General features: G+C 34.4%; 1 protein-coding gene across 1 annotated transcript in view; it reads right to left on the bottom strand.

Moving 5' to 3' along the window:
* Positions 1–7126: 7126 nt before the first annotated feature.
* Positions 7127–24380, bottom strand: part of sl (small wing phospholipase C gamma 1) — a 546737-nt gene continuing 529483 nt past the window's right edge. The window contains exon 32 of the mRNA XM_090398565.1: positions 7127–7999. Coding sequence (XP_090254691.1) covers positions 7960–7999 — 40 coding nt within the window. The 3' untranslated portion in view covers positions 7127–7959. The remainder of the gene's footprint in view (positions 8000–24380) is intronic.

Below are 24380 nucleotides of genomic sequence, written 5' to 3'. Positions count from 1 at the left end.
GTTTGTATGCATCTTGCTCCTGTGCTACACACTACAGATGGTGGTGTTGGTTATCCGGTCATGTGTATGTTGTGATGTCTGTGGTGGAGACAGCTCAGGAAATGCTGGCTTCACACATCTGTGTAGACGTGATAATTGTCATAGTATTTATTATATACGTCATTATTTATAGGAAGAAGGTATCATCAGATTGATAACTACACCAAGAAATAAAGATAAAAACTGACAATTTTAAGAACTTTTCAAATGATAAAACATAGTGACGTCTGAAATACTCAAATTTCAACAAACGTTAAAAATAATATTAAAGTATATTAAATTCCATCACTAAAGAAGAGAAAAAATAAAATTATTATAAATATAAATCGATTGGTTGTTCAGGAAGAAGCATAGGAGCTTAAGTGTTTTCACTGTTAAGGAAACTAAGAGTGAGATTAATTTCTTGCGTTTAGCTTAGTACTGCAATATTTTAAGTTAGCCTTTATATATACTTACCAAGAAGATGTGATAGACATCTTACAGTTTAAAAACCCCCAAGCCAAATATAGAAATATTGACATCAACATAGTAATAAATTGTTTTAATGGGGGAGTTGGGAAACGAAAGATAAAGCAGTTAAAATGTACATTGAACTTTTTTAACTTGTCAATTCACAATTGAGATCATAGAATTTTTTAAATTAATGTTATAATGTAATTTCAGTCAACATGATTTAACTGTGTTATGCATTTTTTAAACTTGTGCTGTTCAGAATAACCTGTAAACCATTTAAATTTTTTAAACAATTTAATTTTGTCAATTGTAATATAATATTAGAAGAATAATAAATGTAATATTGCTAAACGGTGTTAAGTACTTCACTTTTCCCTTAACACTTAACGGGAAATTTTTTAATACATCAGCAACTTGAACAGATTAATTTCGTTAGTTGAACACTAGATATGTGTATAATGTATAGTCTGAGATGTGCTGTGTTACTGATATGTAACGTTGTGCATGTATATACAATCGATTGGATTAGTTATGCATAAGTAAATATTTATGTGCTTTTGTATATAAAAAAAAAAAATTGTTGTGATTTAGTCAAATGAAGTTTTAGAAGTATTTCTTCTTGTAATTTTAAAAATGGATCGGTTTTTACTAAACAGTAATAAGCGTTGTGAGAGAGAAAATAAAGAGGGCACACCATCAAATTGTGGCAAGAGTGTGAAGAAGCTAAATATCGAAAATATGATGACAGTTATTTGGACTTTGGTTTTACGTCGACAGAAGTCAATGGTGAAGGGAGGCCGCAGTGTGTGCTGTGTATGACAGTTTTGGCACCAGACTACATGCTATCAAGTAAGTTGAAACACCATTTAGAAACCCAGCATGTAGTGACTGCATTTCTAAACCCAGTACATCTAGTAACTACTTTACCAGAAAGTTAAATCAACAAAAGGGTAATTTTTATAAGCAGGCGTCAATATTAAGCAATGCTATGCTAGGATCTTACAAGGTGGCACATAGAATTGCAAAATATAAGAAGCCTCATACCATCGCAGACCTCATTCTACCAGCTGCTGTAGATATGAACATTATGATCGGCGAGTCTGCTGGGAAGCTGCTTTCAAAAGTGCCTTTGTCCAATAACACCATCAGTCGCCGAATACAGCACATTGCAGAGGACCTCAATGATCAATTAATTGAAAAAATAAAAGGGAAGGAATTTGGGTTACAGCTGGATGAGGCCACAGATAATGATGCTCACTTGATTTGCTAACGGTTTATAGACGGTAATAACATCGTAGAAGACCTTCTCTTTTGTAAAAGTATCACTGCTGGTTCTAAGGCTCAATACTTGTTTGAGATCCTTGATACTTTTATATCCGAAAATAATTTGAAGTGGACTAAGTGCGTTAGTGTCTGTACTGATGGTGCTCGTTCTATGTCCGGCTGTTATGGAGGATTGCAGGCAGTTATTCGAAGCAAAGCCCCTGATGCACTGTGGACGCATTGCGTTATTCACAGGGAAGCACTCGCCTCAAAATATCCGAGTCCTATATTGAACCAAGTCTTAGAATATGTAGTGAATATAGTCAACTTTATAAAAACTCGGCCGTTGAAGGCAAGGTTTTTCAAAAAACTATGTGAGGATATGGGATCCGAGCACACGTCTTTGTTATACTACAGCACTTCGCGACGGCTCTCTCGTGGTAATGTTTTGTCGCGTACGTTTGAACTGCGACAGGAAATTTATATTTTTCTTAAAGAGGAAGACCATAAATATACCGAAAATTTTGTGAATGAGGATTTTTTTGGTAAAACTAGCATAGTTATGTGATATTTTTGAAAAGATGAATGCTCTGAATCTCTCCCTGCAGGGATGCAACATGCACCTTTTACAATCGATTGAGAAAAGTTCAGCTTTTATAAAAAAAAAAAACTATGGAAATGAAAAATGAAGACGGAGGCAAATAATGTTTCCCCTTGTTGCAACAGTTTTTGACCTCTCTCGAGGTATGAAATCAATTTTTGAAGAACACTTATCACCTGGTTTGAGAAATATTTTAAAAATGATATCGATAAATTTGCATGGATTCAAGATCAATTTAATGCTGCAGAAAAAGAGAATCTTATTGAGTTGTCTTGAGACAATACGTTGAAAACAAAATTTAGCAGCATGGAATTAACTGAATTTTGGATATCAGTAAAAGATGAATTATCCCCTTCTGAGTGAAAAAGCTCAGAAATTTAATTCCATTTGCGCGAAGCTGGATTTTCAGTGGCCACTGTGATAAAAACTAAGTATCGCGCGAAAATCAATGTGAAGGAGGCTGGCTGTGTCCAGTTTGATTCTAAGATTTGAGAAAATGCACGGTGATCAACAGGCTCACCCATCCCACTAATGATAATTATTTTAATTTGTTCATTTATTTTTTTTTTGTGATCTTAAATACGTGTTTTATTTATTTTTACCTAACCCTTTAATTTAAAAAAAAAATATATTTGCTATTTCGCAAAGTGTACTTGTTAGAATTTGACATAGGGCGCCTTGGGAAAACCTGGATTCAGCAAGGACGCCGAGAATCGAAATTTGGGAACCACTAGTCTGACAGTTTAGCGAGTGCGCGATAACCAGCTATCATCTCTGGTTGTATTCAGAACCGTGGCCACTTCCGTCCATTGATTCTTGGCTCACGGGATAACAGGAGGAACTATTTCCTTAGAGATACCAAGTTTGAATTGACTCCACTCAGTGACTGACAAAAACATACCACCAAGCAGAGCCTCTCTGCTCCCCAGGAAGCAAGCAAATCCAAATGAGATACCAAGCTTGAATTAATGCAAAAGTCATATTTCCCATATACAAGTAGTAAAACAGTGTACTTTATTATTAAAATAATCTGGAGTAAAGATAGTTGTAGAAAGTTTTTCACTTGTTAGAAATCAAACTCGCCAAGAAATTATATTATTGTTTAATTCTTCCAAATGTAAGCAAACCAAGTTTGTGCATGAACTATCTCTACAACTGTGCTACTTGGATATAGAAGCTGATGACTTCATATGAAATACCTTAGTATTCATAGCGCAAATCACACTTCCAGACATGTATATTGCTATGCATTATGGGAAGGGGTATCGAGGTGCTGCCATCCCTCCCTGTACAAACGGCTCATGGGCGTTGAATCACCATACGAAATGAAAATGAACCATTTCTCCCTTTATAATTTAGTTTCCTTGACTCTGTGTTAGGTCTCATACCAGTTAGTTTTTCTAGACTCCTGATACCAAACGTATTAAGGTGTAGGCCGTCCCTCTTATACAAATCCAATCTTCCCTCAAACCACACATTCATTCCTTCTAAACAGCCTACGCATCGAATCGTTTGCCACCATAGCCCTTCTTCTTAATTCATTTTTATCATATCGAGATCAAATACTGACGATTTTTACTTTCGCCTCTTCCAACAACTCATTCATGTCCTCTCTCATACTGAACTTATCAAGTCGTTAGTACCTACAATTGGACCGTGTTATGCATCACTTGATCAAGTGCCAAATTGATGTTTTTGGAAAAAAGCTTTAAATTTTACTGTCTCATTAAAAATCGAGTTACTCTTAGTTGGTTAATTAAAAATATCAAAAATGCTTGTGTAAGAACAAAGGTAATAAAATAAATACTTTAGCTGTTACATTAAAACTGTGAAAATATATACTCGGTCTCGATTATTTTATAGCTAGGTTACATCATTATATGTCCAAAACATCAATTTGGTACGTGGTGAAGTAATGCATAACGTGGTCCAATTATGATTAATTTGTTTCTTTTGTTTTTGAATTGCTTCCTTTATATTCTTAATTTTAGCTCCAGGAAAACTCAAAGTTATAACTTGGTCATCAATAGTATGTTTTATTATAGTCACCATAACATCTTTCTTTTTACAAACCATGTCACTTAATTTCCGTTACTTTCTGACTTACCTGTTGCCATGCTTTGTTGCTACTTGATTTTCTTTTTTCTCCCTGTGCTCATTTAAACACCTTGACTTTTTGTAATTCCTTCGTCGTCTCTCTGATCTTAAATTGTGCTATTTTGGCGGTTAATTCCTTTTCATCAACCTCCTCCACATCTCCAATAACCTCATTAGCAGGGCTAGCCTTCTTGTTCTCGCCTGCGGTGGTCTTCTTAGCATTACGTTTCTTGTGCGTTTTTGGTGCCATTTTAAACTTATACTTATTGTTGAAATATCTTAATAAAAATGTTATAAAATACTAAATACACTTAAAACAATTCTACACTAATATACTATAAAATACTAATTTTCTAAGGGAAAAACACAATAAAACATACTAAAATCATCACCAGTTTTATACGATTATAATGAATTCAAAAATCATCCTTAAAAAATGTTCTAAAGAGGAGAGTCAATTTGGAGTGTTGTAATTTTTAATCAAAGGTGGACTGAAAAAAACTTTCTCCATTGAGTATGACAAAAAAAAAAAAATGTTTGGTGTGTAAGGGGGCTATCATTTTTTAAAGAATGTAATTTCAGATGACACTATAATCCGAGCATAAATCTTTGAACAATTTTCTTGTTGTAACATGTCTTTATATTGATCATAAGTTACAAAACTGTTCTAAATTTATTTTGTAACTAACTTTCTAAAGAAAAAAAAAAAAACACTTAGAAAGTATTTTTTTAAAAAAAACAAAAAGCCAGCCACATTTTAACAGAACTATGACTCTTTATTAGGTCAATGAAATACATTGAAGAAGCATAAAAGAGGGGGGGGGGGAATATATATACAAGTTTCACTGAGAATTCTATTGTAGTATTATTATGGGTGGATTGTAGATTGTTTGATGTAACATGATGCAGAAAAATGTAACACATTAGTTTTTCTTGAATCACTCAGTGCAGCCTACAAAGTATTTTAAACCTATGGCACATTCATACCATGAGTGGGTTAAGGATTTTTTTTCTATGTTTATCAATTATATATGTATATATATTTTTGCATTTTTTAAATTTATTTTTACCAGGTTCCAGAAACCCTGCTCTAGAGACCAAACATCGAACTTTTTCAAGCCACTTCAGGCCTCCAAGCAATACGGTCTCATGTTTAGGATTGGGAAGGGAGATTGTCAACATGGACTTCCCTAAAAATTCTTGATGCACTGCAGAAGAAGAGAGTCTGGCTGATTTCCCATCCCTCCCTCTCTGACAAAAACAATGTTTCAATCTGATTATGGAAGTACCTGCAGAAGAGAAATAGCCAGCTCAGCACAGCAGTATCTATCATTCCTCTACTCCTAAACTTCTAATTCTGTTATCAGTTTGGAAAATTTATTAAAATTTGCTAAGTTAACCACCTTACCGGCCATTATGGATCAAATACGCATTGTATCCATCATATATTTCAATGTAATATCAATGGTATTACAATTTTAATATGCACTTTGCATCCATGATAACCCTGACGTCTATAGACGTCTTGGCTGGTAGCATGGTTAATGCAGTGTCTGTTTTCCCAGTTATTCACAACATTATTCAGAAGTAACTGAAATAATCAGCCTTGTGTTTCTGAAGATGCATTACGATACATAGTATCGTACATTTATGTGTACTGGCTTCTCTCGTATGGATTATTGCGCATTGTGTACAATTCCCTAATCTGCTCATGTTTAGAAGGTGCTTGCAAAACCTTAAAAATCACTCACACTGTTTAACTGTGAGAAAACCTATTGAATGACAATTCGATTCACTTCACTCCAAGGTATACTAAATACATCTGTAATTAATTTTCTTTAAAAACTTGTGAAAAACTCAAAGCAGCAATAAACTGAAATTCATTCATTCACAATACATTTCAATGATTCCTGCCATCCCTGTCCTGGGTGGCAGGAATTTTATCCATTAGCGTTTCTTAGCAACTACAATCCACCCATAATAATACTAGTATACTACAAAAGAATTCTCAGTGAAACTGTTTTATATATATATTTTTTTTTTTCCCCCTCTTTTATGCTTCTTCAATGTATTTCATTGACCTAATAGTCATAGTTCTGTTAAAAACTCCATGGTATTATATTGATATGCTAAGCACAAAACCTGCTCGATTTAATGGCTGAGAAATTATTTTCCTTTCTTTGTGAAAGTAAAAATATTCACGACGCATGTTATCTCTAACATTTAGATTTCAACTAGTGAGCATTTAAACAGCTGCATTGTGCTGAACATTAGATTTAATATATCATGATTGTGACAACTGATTTTCTCTCTTACTCAATTAATTTCAATTTGATTCGTGCCTTTGTTTTTGTCTCTCTTCTTTTTTGCATTGAGTCAGTGGAATTAGTTTCTTCTGGATGCTCTGATTTCATCTCACAGATATAAAACTGACTTCAAAAACTTTTGGTGATAGTAGTATAGAGAGTAAGGAGTGGATAATTCTTTTTAGTTTGGGGAGCTCTTGATGGAATTATGTCACCTAGTATGAAGGCTAAAAATCATGATACTCACTGAGAGTGTATACTTATAGTACTAAGATTGAATTCATTCATCTGAAACTACAAGAGACTGATGTAATGTAGAATTATTTAATCCAAAGTATATTACTTACAAATTCTAATTAAATATCACATATAAAAATAATTTATTTTTCTACCACAAATTACACTTACAATATATTAAAAGTGTTGTCAACAGTGATGAACATGAAGAAATTTCTGACATTATAGAAATTTTGATTAAAAAAAAGTGACACTGCTTTAACTTTTTTTCACCCCCTATCTTCTTTTTACAAGAGTTCATGATACTTTTACAAGGCACACCAATTCTATTTTCTTAATTTGAAGGAAATCACAAATGATTCTGGTTTGAAGTAATGTTAATACTCTTAAATTTTCCTGCTGGTTTACAAAATTTCTCCTTTCCACAAAAAAAAAAAATTTTATTTTGCTGAGAATTAATGGTTTATCTCTGCATAGATGAACACAGTAAAAGGGAAGAAAAGAAGATGACACCTGAGACAGAAATGTGCTGCTCATGCTTATTCGACTAGCTATCATGTGCACTGAATTTAATCTTATCCTTCACAATGAACAAGATATTGGTTCCTAAATGTTCATTAAACGGCACATGAAATCTTGGATAAAGCCATAAAAGAAAAGCATTCTTTAAATACAGAAGATTTTTTTTTTCTCTTTTTTAATATGGACATTTTGGAATAGAAAAGATATTCATTTTGTGTGTGTGAAGATGACGCCATAATGCGCAGTCTATTTATTGAAGTTAATATGGTGAAAAATATGTTTCATGAATAGTTCCACAATACTGATATTGTCAGCAATCAAGTGTTCAGCCCTGATACAAAGGAAAGAGGAAAGCCACTGCTGCTTGCAAAGATCGCAAGTTTTTTTTTTTTTTTTAAATTTGTACAAATACATCACTAAACACATTTGTTAACATCAACATTATTCCTGCTGTGTATGTAACCTATTCAAGGCTCTTCTCCTGAAAAAGAAAGAGAAAAAAATTGCATCAATTTTATAGGCCTGTATTTTTATTTAAAACAAAATGTAATCCCACCTACAAAAGGTAATTAATTTACTTGGTACTTTTGCAGTTCAAGTCATTTCAGGCTTACAATATTCAGTAGGTGGTGATGGTCCAGGCAAAGAAAATCATTCGCCATCTAAAGACAGTGCTAAGCATAAATTTTGAGCTATTAATGCGAGCCTCTGAAACCATTTGCTGAAATGTGAAATGCTTTAAATCTAATACGTGTGTAGAGGCTTAAGTGCTGTGAGGACATCATGTTGGAGGCTTAATGGATTTTTTACAACACTCAAAAAGAATTAAAATAGAATTTAATACTTCCTATATTTCGTCCTAGTCACTAGGACATCTACGGGGATTACAAAAACAATTAATGTAACATATACACAAATAACAAACAATACTAAGCCCAACCACATGGGTGACACTAAAGTCCTATCTAGGTAGAGCACCCTCTAAGGGTAGTAGTAGGAGGCCTGGAATGTAAGGTGGGAACTCTGGTGATGAGTGTTTCCCAAATCTTCGGAAGCTTAATGCAACCGTATTTATTGAGATTTGGTTGGTTTTTGAGAGCTGCTGCTGCTTCTAAGAAAAGTCTCTCTTTCTTGAATTTGCTGTGGTGGAGCATGGTGGTTTTCTTCCATGATACCCTGTGGGTGGTGTCCAAAACATGGTCAGCCAAGCCTGAATGGCCATAGTTGTGTTTGAAGATGTAAGACTTGTGTTCCTCTAGACGGATGGATGCTGATCTGCCTGTCTGTCCAAAGTACGCCAGCTTACAGAAACAGGGTACTTTGTAAACTCCAGGCAGAGAGAGAGGAGGGAGCTGATCTTTCGTAGAACGGATAAGGGTAGCAAGTTTGCGGTGGGGCTTACATGCTGTGTGTAGGTTGTACTGTTTTAGTATCTTGGCTATTTTTTCGAAAAAATAGCAGAGAAAAAAAAAGAAAAAATAGCCAAGATACTAAAACAGTACAACCTACACACAGCATGTAAGCCCCACCGCAAACTTGCTACCCTTATCCGTTCTACGAAAGATCAGCTCCCTCCTCTCTCTCTGCCTGGAGTTTACAAAGTACCCTGTTTCTGTAAGCTGGCGTACTTTGGACAGACAGGCAGATCAGCATCCATCCGCCTGGAGGAACACAAGTCGTACATCGTTAAACACAACTATGGCCATTCAGGCTTGGCTGACCGTGTTTTGGACACCACCCACAGAGTATCATGGAAGAAAACCACCATGCTCCACCACAGCAAATTCAAGAAAGAGAGACTTTTCTTAGAAGCAGCAGCAGCTCTCAGAAACCAACCAAATCTTAACAAATACGGTTGCATTAAGCTTCCGAAGATTTGGGAAACACTCATCACCAGAGTTCCCACCTTACATTCCAGGCCACCTACTACTGCCCTTAGAGGGCACTCTACCTAGATAGGACTTTAGTGTCACCCATGTGGTTGGGCTTAGTATTGTTTGTTATTTGTGCATATGTTACATTAATTGTTTTTGTAATCCCCGTAGATGTCCTAGTGACTAGGACGAAATATAGGAAGTATTAAATTCTATTTTAATTCTTTTTGAGTGTTGTAAAAAATCCATTAAATCTAATGAAAATACATGATGATTAGATAAACCCAAATTAAGGGTTTATCTAATCATAATTTCAGTCACTCTTCTTCTCACTAGCATATTTGAATTGTCTCCACTACTGTTATTATCTAGCTTTGGATCAGTGGCGTCACGTGTGCTGTCATGTGGGTTATGGCGGCCTGCGCTACAAATTTCATGTCAATTTTGACCATATGCATGGGTGTGCATCCACAGAAAATTTTCCAAGGTAGGGGGGGACAAAGCTTGGAGACAAATAAATACTTCAATAAATTTTTATAATTATTGATTTAATTAAATAATTACATGAAACGTCTTTTAGCATTTTTTGATGTAATTATTTATCAATGTAAACTATAAATACAGTACATTATTTTCATTTTAGATCGATTTTAATGATCTTTAATTCTTGGGAAAAAAAAATTATTCAGAATTAATACAGTTTTCAGCACAATTTCATATATAAAAAATTGACCGGCATATTTTATTAAAAATCAACTAATTAATCCCAAAATCCTAAATGAAATTATTTCACTTTAAAAGCAAAAAAATCATTAAAATAATATTAAATTACATACACTTACCTCAGTGACTCACTAGACACAGAGGGCAAATGAACTGGTCTCGCTGTTCACAAATCAGAAAAAGAAACCAAAAACAGGAACACGTGTTTTATTGCTGCAATAAAACACGTATTCTATGGCTACCCCGCCGTGGGCCAAAACAGGCCAACTCATAATAAAATTTTAAGACAGAAAAAGCTTTCCATTGTCAAGGGTTTAAGGTTACTTATCTCAATCACTTTTACGATTATAATTTGTGGAATTTTTTACTCGAGCCCTGTGGAGGGGGAGTTCCTTGTTTGCCCCACTCCCTCTGCAGACACCCATTACCGTACGATTGCATTTTTATCAATGTATGAAAGTTTTGAGAGGACATAATGCATCAGCGCTCATATTAATTGGTCCAATGCAATTAAGATGAGCAGGATAACTTTGAATACTTCTGCATAGAGTGGGGAAACAATCTGCTTTTGTTTGTTTGTTTGTTTTAAGATTTATTAGAAAACAACAATGAAGGAGAATGCTATAGTTGGTTGGTATATTTGAAATATTCAAAGATGAAAATATGTGAACCATCATTTATAAGACATGTTAGAATACGAAATGAAAAGAAAGAATAAGTGAGAGTAGAAATACTTTAATTAATGGTAAACGAATTATTAATAATTAACATTTGTGATATGTGTGTCCTATAAATTGCTGGGTAGAGCGAATAGCACGATCCTATAAAGTCCAGACATGAATAAGTGAATTTATGATGGCATAATTAAATAAAATAACTTATGAGGAGACAGAGAATAGCAGGAATAAATATAGTTTGATGGAGAAGCAAATTATCTCATAAAATTTGTTGTCCATGTTATGTGTATTTCTCTGGTTTGTATATATTTTGCTCCATTTTCCAAGAAATTTCTTTTGTTTACTGAGACTCAGTATACATAACAGCCGATCAATATGGAAATTATCCACACTTTCGAGAATTCTACATTCATCAGTCCTTTTTTTAGTATCAGCGGTTCTTCTGTCTTATCCATCTCACATATGCTAGTATTTTGTTGTAGATCAACAATGTCTTATAATACACAGAATATTCATTATTATTCAGGAATAGATATTTTTTTACTGTCTGTTGTTTCTGAAGACTAGAATAAAAATGTGTCTATACTCATAGCAAGAGAAACATTTAGGTTTTTTCTCCTAACATCCACTTTCAAATTTTCAGTTCCAGAAAACATGTGTAACAGCTGTTTGTAATACAGCCATCGCATACAGTAAGCGCTCAACTCATGACAACATTCAATTGGATTGGTTGGCACAATAACCAATCACAGCTGCTAGGTGAGCTCAAAATGTTAGCTCACATAGTCTCACCTTCTCAGCGGTTTAAAAACACTAAGAATTTGACCTGCTGCGCATAAATAAGCAAATACTAGTTATGATGGTTGGGTGGAGATGCTTATGTTTAAGCTGAATTAGCCAATGTGTCCCTGGGCAGTGTTCATATTCTTCGAAAAGCGTCTGTTTCAGCTTTCATCTATGCAAAGTGTGTCTGCAGAATTGCAACAAATAAGATATATTTTGTAAACTAACAAATACAGAAACTTGTTCAATTTTAGAGCATTCAGTATATCTTGATATTACACTAGTAGTAGCCCAACAAAATATCTTATTTGCTCTGTGAACTGGATTAGATGTCAATTTTCTGATAAGCAGTTAATCTTATCTACATGATTAAATGCCTAAAAAGCTAATTCACAGAAAACTAATTACTGTCATAACATTAAACAGCTTTTTTGCGAATCCAAGCTTCTTGGGATATGAAAACCGATTTTGATTTGTTGCCGATGTGTTGTAACACATCCAATATGACAGAAGTAAGAGTGATTATTCAGCAAAACAGCCACTGCTCCTTCAAACATTTGGCATATCTTTATACAGAGCACACAAATATAGAGGGATGAAATATGCTGATTAGGATCATGCAATGGAACCACATATCCAACCATTTGTCTGGGTCTCATTTCGGAAGGCTTCCAATACTGGAAGATTTATCTAAACATTATATAACCTACAATTAAGGATGATGTCAGTAATGCTGCAAGGATGCAGAGAGTTAAGGTGAAAGTTTATTTTTGCTGCTACAAATGATTTAGCAAGTGTGGCATATGAAAAGACATGAGTTGCTAGTGCATGCAAAAAAGAAGAATGATAAAGTAAAAGTTGTAAGTCTGTTGCCACAGTATGATAAGAGATCAGAGGGAGAGCTGTGATCATGAATAAGTCAGTGTGCAGATTGTGCACGAGGAATGTTGCAGATGTATGGAGTAAGTTTGATGGAAGGAAGGATTTATTTAAGGTGGATGGCTTGCATCTGAATGGATTTGGTGTCAGAAATCTTGAGAAAGTGTTGTTCAGTGAGAGTTTGCAAGCGCAGAGTCAAGGCAACTGGAATGTTTAAGGAGCATGCAACCTGGAGGTTAGTAAGTGGGAGAGTGATCACATGATGCAAAATGTAACACCCCCAGGTTCTTAACTTTGGTGGGCTAAGTAAAGCAAAGTAAAAGGGAAGTTGTGGAATGAAGGGAGGTATTGCAGTTCATGTATACTAATTCCAAAAGTAATTGAATTAAGGACAGAGAGTTTTGGCAATAGTGAGACTTAGTTGACCAAGGATGATATGGTCACAAGAATAAAATGCAAGAGATATGGCATCTTCAGAGAGGACAGAAATGAACATCGGACAAGGGGGGGGGGATTTTTGTTTGATAAAGGGATTAAAACCAAAAAGAGCAGAAGTACATCGGCGACAGGGATTCAGAAGGCAGTTCATTTGAGGTTATCTGGTGTGAGATAGAGGCAAACAAGACTAAATATATAATTAGTTGCAACTATAATCCAGGGAAAGGATATAAAGAAGAATGTAGATGACATGCACTTGAAAATTAGCAGGATGAGTGCAGGTCGAGTAATTATTATGGGGGATTTCCACTATGTGGCCATAAGTTGGGGGGGGGGGGATGGTCACAAGGAGGGAAGAACACAAGGTTCAAGAGTGCTGGATTTGATCACTGCAGAGAACTTAACACTAACTAATCGAGAGCTATGCTGCCTCTGCTTGGAGAAAGTGATCATAGTCTTGACATGGAAGACTGCCAGATATGCAGAATTTTCTGTTGAGAAGGGATATATATATGGAATTACAAAGCAGGTGATTATGACAAGTTGAGGAGTCAGTTTTTAGAAGTGCCATGACATAAGAATTTGGAGGAGATAGATGGTGGTGCATGGGATGTTTGAAGAAAGCAGTATCTCAATGTATACTTACAGTCAGAAGGAGATAAACAGCTTTATCAAGCAAAAGTTGCTTGATAAAGAAACACATGATCAGCATGTCCAGGAGCAGTATAAAGCACAGGCAAGAATGGTATCCTATATGGCAGTGGTGTTCAACCTTTTTTACTATGCGAGCTACTTTTCTATACTAAGTTATTCGGCGATCTACTCTATTATATAGATCACATTCCCCCAACCTGATATCTGATTATGCACAACTCTGCAGTTAAATGCACTCACTCACTCACTTCGGAGGACCCACTCTCCCAGTCCTAAAAACTTTATTTGTGTATTTAAAAATTTGGTTTTCCAAAATAGAGAAATAAAGTTAGAAAAAACAACAGATTGATTACAAACTCACAAGTTACAGGAAATACTGGTTGATTAAAAAAAAAAAAGTTAATGTGAAATTTGGCATTGTTTGAATATCGCAATATTTTCATAGTCAGGTTGATATGAAGAAGTGGCCAATCGCAGACAATCATCCAAATGATCATTTGTAATTGGGTTTCTTAATTTATTTTTTATGACGTTCATATTTGAAAAAGCAGATTCTGACAAGTATGTCGATCCGAAACAATTTTTCACACAATATCAGTTAATATTGGAAAATTTTTCATGTGTATACTTCCAAATGACTTCATTGATTTTAAATGTAAACTATTCTGAATGTTTATTATTTCAAGTTCAACTTCAGCTTGCTTTATAGCAAACAGCCTACTAATTTTATTTGAAATTTCTGTGATGTTCAAGTTTTCTTGAAATGGATTATTGATAAAAGATACAATCATTTCAGTTTTATTAAAATCTTTAAATCTTCAATTATTTCTTTCTCAACTAATTCTATTTCACGAATAAATTCTTTTAAATCACAGCGAAGCATTTCTTGATTTTGTTCAAAAAATTTTAATAAATATGGGAGATGTCTAAATTTGCGGTCATTTATATTTTTCTTTAATAAAAGTAAGTGTTGTTGGAAACTTTTTATTGAACTTAACATGTCAATTAAATTTTTATCTCTACCTTGTAACTAAATTTAAATTGCTTAATTTTGTACAGAAATCTACTAAAAATACTAAGTGTAACAACCATCTTTTATCACTCAATTGTAGATAAATATCTCCTTTTTCATATCACTAATTAATACAAGAAATCTTTCTAAAAATTTACTTCTGCTGAGCCAGCGAACATTATTGTACAACAGAAGTTCCCTATCATCATCTACCTGTAATTTAAACAACCACCATTGCAGGGCTTTTCCTCAAACAAAATTTACAATTTTAAATGTAATATCCAAAACATCTTTTGTGTTTAATCTTTTACTACACAGTACTTGTTGGTGGATAATACAGTGGTACGTTAAAATATCTGGATATTTGTCATCATTTTTATATAATGAAATGAAGCCTGATTTATTACCTATCATTGCAGTAGTAATAGACACAAGTTTGTGTTGTTTCACAAATTCATCAAATGCCAAAAAAATGTCTTCTCCACTAGTCCTTCTGAATAATGGTACAATTTTCAAAAGTTCTTTACTTGAATAATCTTGAAATACCATTAACTGAGCAGTATTAGTGAAGTCATTTGATTCATCAAATTGTAATGAAAACGCTACACACTGGTGAATGTCTGACATTAACTGAGTATTCAGATCGGCACTTAAAATTCAACTCTTCTCATAACCGTTGTTCTGGAAAGTTGTAAATCTTTAATATTCGAAATGATTTCATTTTTTTTAAAATCAGAAAATAAAGATTCTGTTGCTGCAAGAAACGATTCTATTAACTCTCCATCAGTAAAAGGCTTTTTTGCTTTTGCTAATAAATGACACACTTTCAAAGATGCAATAGTGGCTGATATTGGTTTATTACTTTCAAAATCATATTTTGTTGTCCAGAAAGTCGTGCCTTTAAATTTATAATTTTTGATTCACGTATTTCGGAATTTTTGGGAAAATCTTCATATTTTGCATGTAGCAATCGAAAATGTCTCTTAATATTACCTTTTTTTTGGAATTGCTACAGATGAATTACAAATCAAACAACAACACTTTCCATTTACCATTGTAAAGAAATAATCCATTCCTTGTGAAAATGATACGTCTTCGATTTCTTTGATACACTCATGATTATCCTCAAATTAAAAAAAAAAAGAACTTAAATATTTTATTAAAATAAAAAATGTTTATAACTTATCAATTAGCAAACAAAATAATGGTAAATCCAACAATAAATTTAGAGCAACTGAAACTCCAACAGTGGGAAGTGTGTGATGTAGTTACGAGTAAACACGATTATAAATTAAACGCATACGATGTGCTTTGCTTATAATCATATTCACTTGGCTCGCTGTTTGATTTCCACTGATCCAAATTAATTCATTTACCTGGACTTATAAGAAAATTACTGATTTGACAATTTTAACAAAAAATAAATAAACAATAGCAATACACTTAAAGAGAATTAAAAAATAATACAAAATAATGATAAATAAAATATGTTTTCAGTTTTAATTAAATTTGTAAGTAAGGAGGAATAAACAAGAGATCGACCAAAAATCGACCTGTCGATCGCCAATGCTAGCTGATTTACTTGTCACATAGCAAAAGAAATCCTTAAGAGTTCTTTTGCTATGTGACAAGTAAAAGGAGAAATGACTATTGAAGAATGAACTTTAAAAATGCCATGTGGGGAAGTAACAGAACCAAACCAAATAGTTGAATTGAGTGAGCATTTTGCATTTGTGTAACATCTGGTGACATTGACTGATAGAAAAATAGAGGTACACAGCCCTGGGATTAGATGGCATATTGGCTTATGTATTATGAGAACGTGCAAGGGCATTATCAGCTCCTCTGACTAAGCACTTTAATTTAAGCCTCAGTATTGGAAAGAGGGTAAAATAGTCCCACTGCATAAAGGAGGCTCCAAGACAATCATCAACATCAAATTCCTGACCTGCACTCTCAAGGGGTGTACAGGATAGTATGATGGCACTCATGAAAAATTTATATCATTACTAACTTCCTATCAATCTGTCAAGACTCCAACAAGACAGTGTTCAAACAAATTTTACTTATGGATCTGAGAGCTGGGTTAGAAATAAAACACTTGACCAAAGACTAGAGACCACAAATATGAAACCTGAGAAAGATTAGGGGCGTGAACAGATGGCATCGATGGCAATATCATATTAAAAACAGGGATATTAGGAAAGAACTTGATATTGTTAGCATATAGGAAAGTGTTAGCAGAGCTAATCTCAGCTCTAATCTCAGATATAAAAAAGATTAGCAAATTATCAGATCTTATATATCTGTCTTCTAAGGCACTTTTTACTGTATCACTCACCTATATCTTGGTCTTCCTCTGGTCTTTTTTAAAAGATTAGCAAAACGTCTGTGCGGTTAGCCTAGTGGCTTTGCATTTCGCAACCATATGACTGGGGAAGGAGTGTCCCAGGTTCGATTCCTGTTGAAGACGTGAGGAATTTGAGGATCTTCCTCAGCCATAGCCAAGTTAGCCGGCATTGGGTGCGGGCAGTAGGGTTTTTTATCTGGCGTTTTTTTCATCCCACAAGCAGGCAAACTGGTTGCATGAAGATGCGCTGCTACAGTCAAAAATATATCCCCCCAGCGGCAGGCTGGTTGGGAGTGGTACTAACAAGAAGTCGCATCTAAGTAACATGCGGACCCTGCATAGGAAGCGGGAATAACGCATAGTGAAAGAAGAAGAAAAGATTAGCAAAACACTTGTTTTAATTTAGTGTTCTGACTAATTTCTCTCTTATTCCATATAAATTTATTCAGTTGACTTCCTACCATACCAACTTTGTTGATTATCTTGTCTATATCCATATTTAATTTATCATCTTCATTAAAAATTGTGCCTAAGTAGCTGATACTTAGGCACCCACAAGTTGATCAGGATATGATCAACTTTATGACACAGTTGATATTTTCAATGTTTCTGCGTATTTTTATTGTCTTTGCCTTGTTATTGCTGATTTTCATATCAAATTTATTACAACAGTTATTCACTTTAGTCAAGGAATCTTGCAGACTTGTACTGGATTTATTTAAAAGTATAACATCATCTGCATAAAGTAAAGAGCTGAGATTAATAACTCCACTGTTTTGATATCAGATTTAATATGGCTTTCCTTCAAAATGTGATCCATATTGATAATGAATAACAGAGGGGATGATGTACATCCTTGTCTTGACACCAGATTTAACATCAAACCATCTTCCTGTACTTCCTTCAATTCTAACTGCTGACTTACAACTCAAATAAAGACTTAGTATTGCTTGATATAATGCCCCATTGACATCATATATGCCTTTTGCAGGTCTACAAAACTTTAATAGAGATCTTTGTTATATTCCCACAATTTCTCAACTATTTTTCGTTAAGTGAAAATCTGATCCTTCTATTTGGCCTGAATCCAACTTGTTCTTTATCAAGCTTCTTTTCTACAATGCTTTTTTTAATAATTTCTCATGTACACTTCCATAAATCTTACCAGGAACACTTACGCAATTCACACATTCAGTTTTATTTCCTTTTTACATATGGTACTATGCCTCCATATTTGAGCATTTCTAGTTGAATATTATCTATTTCTGCTGCTTTTCCACATTTCAGGATTTTAATGGCTTTTCTACTTCAAGTATGGATATGTATTCTTGATTGCATGGCAGTTGAGTGTTTTTACCACTGTGCTGTCACTGCTTGTTTAGTTTAGCAATTTTTCAAAGTATTTACTTCATACCTCACGGATATTTTTTTCTCCTGATTTCATGTCATCTCTAATTACTTTTATGCACTATTTCCTCCATTTCTGAGCTTTTTCAACAGCCTGCAGAATATTTTGCCACCTTCCTGCTAATTATTTTTTATGTTCTTACCAAAGTCTTTTCATGACTTTTGTTTAACTAGTTTTACACACCAGCAAATTGTAGGCTAATGAACATCTCAGGAGTGGTGGTTAAGGTATTGGAGAAATTAGACAAATACAGAACTGGGTAGACAGAAATATGATTTAAAAATAATCATAATATACAATTATGAATGTTTTTACAATTGTTTCTCTATTCTAATATATCATTAATTTTGGTTTCGTAACACGTATATTGGCATTTGCACTTGCGATTTGCCTGTTATTGTAAAGCATTTCAAATTGATGTACTTACTAGATTCTGATAGTTTGTAATAATTTTTAATCTTCTTTATTGTAATATAAAATTGTTAAGTATTCAGATATTAGTTGTGGCTTGTGAAGACATTCTGGTTACACTAATGGAGACAACATGTCAACCATTATACTTAACTTCTCGCTTGCAATTTACATGCAGTGCACTTGCTCGGAAAGGAGATTGATTGGTGATTCTGTTTAAGTGACCATACCATCTGAGATTAGCTCTGCTAATGCATTCCTGGATGCTGACAATGTCAAGTTCTTTCCTAATATCGTCATTTTTAATATGATAATGCCATTGATGCCATCTTTTCACCCCTATAATCTTTCTCAGGAATCTCATATCTGCAGTCTCTAGTCTTTGGTCAAGTATTTCACTTCTGACCCATCTCTAGAATCCATCAGAACACTGTCTTGTATACAACTAATTTAGTGTTCTGACTAATTTCTCTCTTATTCCATATGAATTTATTCAATTGACTTCCTACCATACCAGCTTTGTTGATTCTGTTGTCTATTTCCATATTTAATTTACCATCTTCACTAAAAATCGTACCTAAGTAGCTGAAATGTTTTACTTGTTCCACAGGTTCTCCATTCACAACACAGTTGACATTTTCAACGATTCTACCTATTTTCATTGTCATTTTAATGCTGACCTTCATACTATATCTATTACAACAGTTATTCAATTTAGTCAGGGAATCTTGCAAACTTGTAGCGGATTTATTTAGAAGTATAACATCATTCCGCATAAAGCAAAGAGCATACATTAACATCTCCAATTCTGATATCATGTTTAATATCAATTTCCTTCATAATGTGATTTATATAGATAATGAATAACAGAGGGGATAATGTACATCCTTGTCTCACACCAGATTCAACATTAAACCATCTTCCTGTACTTCAATTCTAACTGCTGATTTACAACTCAAATAAAGACTAAGAATTGCTTGATATAATGCCCCATTTACACCATATAACTGTAGCATATTGAATAGCTTCTCTCTTGGCATGTCGTTTGCCTTTTCCAGATCGACAAAACTTAAATACAGATCTTTGTTATATTCCTATGCTTTCTCAACTATTTGTCGCAAAGTGAAGATCTGATCCTGACAGCCTCTATTTGGCCTGAATACAGCTTGTTCTTCCACAATTCTTCTTAACCATTTCTCAAATATACTTGTATAGATCTTGCCAGGAACACTCAGTAGGGAAATACCTCTGTAATTCTCACATTCAGTTTTATTTCCTTTTTTATATATGGGTACTATTAGAGCTCCACTCCAATCATCAGAAATTTGTCCCTCTGTCCAAGCTTTCCGAACTATACAGTGCAGCCACTGTAAGAATTTTATACCACCATATTTCAGCATTTCTGGTCGAATATCATCTACTCTTGCTGCCTTTCCACATTTTGCCTTTGATAGCTTTTTCTACTTCAAGTATGGATATGTATTCCTGTCTGTATGCCAGATGAGTGTTTTTTTAACACTGTGCTATCACTGCTTGTTTTGTTTAGCAATTTTTCGAAGTAATTACTCCATACTTCAAGGATATCTTTTCCTCCCGTTTTCAGGTCACCTTTATCATCCCTAACTCCTTTTACAGCACTCTTTCCTCCATTTCTAAGCTTCTTCAACAACCTCCAGAATATCTTACCACCTTCTTGATATTTATTTTCTATGTTCTTGCCAAAGTCCTCCCATGACTTTTGTTTAGCTAGTTTTACATAGTGTTTAGCATTCTTGCATTTGTCTCTGTATTCTGTAAGAGTAAAAGCTGACTTATTTGCCAGGAACTTTTGATATGCTTTCTTCTTTTCCTTCACTGCCTCTTTAGCTTGCTGCGTCCACCAGGGAGTTCTGATTTTTTTATCCTTACAGACAACCTCACCACATGCCTCTCTGGCAGAATCAATCAATGTTTTCTTCAACGCTTGCCACTGAATCCAAGGTTTGGTTCCTGTTCTCAAACTCTTTCATTTTTTCTTGAATAATCTTTGTGTATTTTATTCTACAGTTCACATCTGAGAGCTGCTCAACTTTTATTCACTTTAAAACTTTCTTACATGTTATTCTTTTCAATATGAAATTCAAATTTATCCTGCTCAAGATTAAATAGTGATCACTTCCAATTTCAAATCCTCTGTACACTCTGGTGTCCTGCACCAGTGGAAAATCATCACTATCAACAATAACATAGTCAATGAGACTTTTCTTATTCCTTGCCTCTTCTCTCCATGTGAATTTGTGCACATTTTTATGTTGGAACATGGTGTTAGTAATAACCAGTCCACAACTTGAGCAGAAATCCAAAAAGTATTTGCCATTATCATTAGCTTTGCTCTTTTCTCCAAATTTTCCCCAAATATTTTTGTATGTCTGACAATCATTTCCCACTCTGCCATTTAGCTCACCAACAAGGACCAACTTTTCCTTTTTCATTGTATTAGTTTCCCTCTCTAAAGCATCAAAAAACTCCTCCATTTCTATCTTAATAGAACCTTCCGTGGGACCATAAGTACAAATAAGTCTCATTGTCCAATTCCCCATTCTGATATTTGCCCACATCACTCTACTTGAGACTGCCTGCCATTCAAGAAGATTAGCTTCATATTTTGTGTTGAATACTATGGCTACTTCTTCTTTTCCATTATTGTCATTGCCTGAATATAATCGTGTATTTATTGCTCAGATAGATCTCACCAGTTTTTGTCTTTTTTGTTTCAGTCACCTCTATTATGTCAATCTGGTACTTATCTAATTCCTCAGCTAGCTCCATTTCTTTGCCATTCAGGCTTTCTTATGTTGATAGTACCGATCTTTAACTCTGGCGATATTGAGTTGGGAGTGTGCTTTCAGATTTGTTCCAGTAACTGAATTTTTGCTGGTCACCCTGGTTCCCTGGTGAAAACAACGGGGACCTTGTTTAATCGGGCGACGCCCCAGCCGGCCTGAAATTGTGTCATGTTATACCATCATTTGTATATTGGTTTAAGCCGATAAGAATACAATTCGGTTGGCTAAATCCCAAATTGGCAGCCCATCCTCGTTTGTTCAGTATCCAGGTAGATACCCAACAGGGTGCACCACGAGAAGATGAGGATTAGACATTAGGTCAGAAGCCCTGGTCGGTTCTCCACATTCCTTTAAAGGCTATGTGGAAGTCTCCTCTCAGTTATACAGCTTTGACGCTTAAGTACCCCTTACCACCAGATCCACTTACCAAAAGTGTGACTATATTTACTTCCGAAACGCAAGTTGTTTTCATGATAGTTTTTTTACCTATTTTTTACATACCAACTATAAGCAAATACGTTTTCGTAAATATTTAGAGGGTATTTTGAGAATAATATCTTTTTTTTACCAGATGAGTTACAAGCAGGAAGAACAGAGGTTACGTCAAATTATAGATGATGCTTTGACAGACAAGGAGCCATTTAGCAGAGATAATGATAGTGAAATTGATTAGAATTAGTCAGTAACCATGAGTTAATTTTGTGGACCTGTGTTTTTATTCTGTAACATTACAGGACACTTAAACAATATGTAATATAATATTAAAAAGATGTGGATTTTTATAATACACTACATTATTTGGATGGGTCTGTGGGACCCCACCTTACCACTTTTGTTACATTTTCTCACCTCACCAGTGCAGGGTTAAGTAACCTTGACACGGAATATATATTAATATTGGATTCTGAAAAGGGAATCATAATAAGGTGAATCCTTTGACTGGATTGGTGAGACTGTCAACAAGTGAATAGCAAATAAAAGGAGATTAAGTAGACGTTTTATTTGAACATTTGAAGAAACGCTAAATGAAAAGTTTCGCCTTCTGTCTAAAGGATGCTGGTGATATTTATTTATCAAAACAAGTGATGTAATTAGAGGAATATGAAACTGAAGTGGCTTTGATTCTGAACAGTTCTACTTTGATACAGTGTTTATAAAGTAGTAAAGGAAACTGTTTTTCTCTAGTAATGAATTTATGATTTGTGTGTCTTATAATAAAACTGTCTGAGGTAAGAATATTTATACTCCAGTGAAACAGTGAGGATGAATGTGACAATTTATGCTAAATAAGGAAACACTACATAGTCCCAGGGAAGTTAAGAACTTTTATATTTTGAAAATAAAGCCTAATAAAGAACTGACTCTAAAACATTTGTTTGTAGGAATTCATTGTGGGAAAACAAAATGTTCAGACAGATAGATTGAAATATAATGAAGATCTGTAAATTATATTTTTATTTTAGAAGGCCTTGGATCCAAATAGAATTATAGTTATTACTTTTATTTTATTTACAATATACATAGTTTTTTGGTTTCATTAAATGTATATATTTTTTATTTGGTCTTGAGTTAGTGATTTTCCAGATTCTAAAAGAAATAGTTAAGTCATTACATGAATCGAAATTGAAGTGTAATTAATAAACACTTAAAAATCTCTTTATCGAGGTGAATAAAAAATACACATAAGGGACAACATGGTTTTGTGAGGGTATTGCCTTAGTAATTTGCTTACTTTTTATAATAAAGTGGCAATGGAGCTGGATAAGGGAAATGGCTACTCAGTGATATTGCTAAACTTTGCAAAAGTATTTGACAAGCTTCCACATAGAACTCTACTGTATAAATTAAAGCAAAGGAAGATGGATATGAATCTGGTGATTTGGATTAGAAGGTAGTTGATGAACGGATATCAAAGAGTGGTTTATTGAGGAGTTGAGTCCAGGAGAAGGAAAGCAATCAATGGTGTACCACAGGGCTCAATACTTAGTCCTCTGCTGTTTAATTTTTATATCAACAATATAGAAAATGATTTGACAGAAAATATTCAGTTGTTTGCTGATGATGCTAAACTGGAAAGAGCAATGGTAAATGAAGGTGATGCAGAGATCCTGCAGAAAGACTTAAATCAACTAGCAGTGCAGGCAAAGGTAGATGGCAGCCAGTTTAATGTAACCAAGTGTATGAGGCCATGGACGTGGGTGTAATTGTGAACAGGAAGTTGAAGTTTAGAGAGCATATTGCAAAAGTAATCAAAACAGCACATTAGATTATGTGGTTGTTGTGAATACACCAACAAGCAGGGATAGAGAGGTTATTGTTCCCCAGTATAATTAATAAGGCCCCATCTAGACTACTGCAAACAGTTCTGGATCTGTGGTGGAGAAGATCCAGAGGCAAGTTAAAGATTGTGGCAGGTTTATGGAATGCTCCCTGTGAGAATAGATTGGTGGTATGTGGGCTTTGAAAATTAGCTGATAGGCAGAAAAAAAAAGGAAACATGAAAGAAGCATTTAAGTTATTAAAGGGGTTTTATAGGATTGACACTGAAGACTTTTTTTCAGTACATGGGAAGAAGGAAGAGAACATGGGGGTTACCAGTGGAAGTTGTGTAAGAGTGTGGTTAGCAAGGGTGTTAGGACTAGAGTTTTTAATTGGTGGGTGGAAAGGGTTGCCAGATGTGGTTGTGAGTGCTTCATCACTGAATGAGTTTAAGGAACGGTATGATAGGTGAATAATACCTAGCGTGAGAACAATGGATCTCCCATGATGAGCCTTCCTTCTGACTTCATGGAGATGCTTGTATTATAATAATAATACAATTGTACAGC

This window comes from Typopeltis vanoorti, chromosome 9 (assembly GCF_054136105.1).
Source record: "Typopeltis vanoorti isolate ZY-2024b chromosome 9, IOZ_Tvanoo_1.0, whole genome shotgun sequence".
In the NCBI taxonomy this organism is placed as follows: Eukaryota; Metazoa; Arthropoda; class Arachnida; order Uropygi; family Thelyphonidae; genus Typopeltis; species Typopeltis vanoorti.
This window is presented reverse-complemented; position numbering and strand designations above follow the sequence as displayed.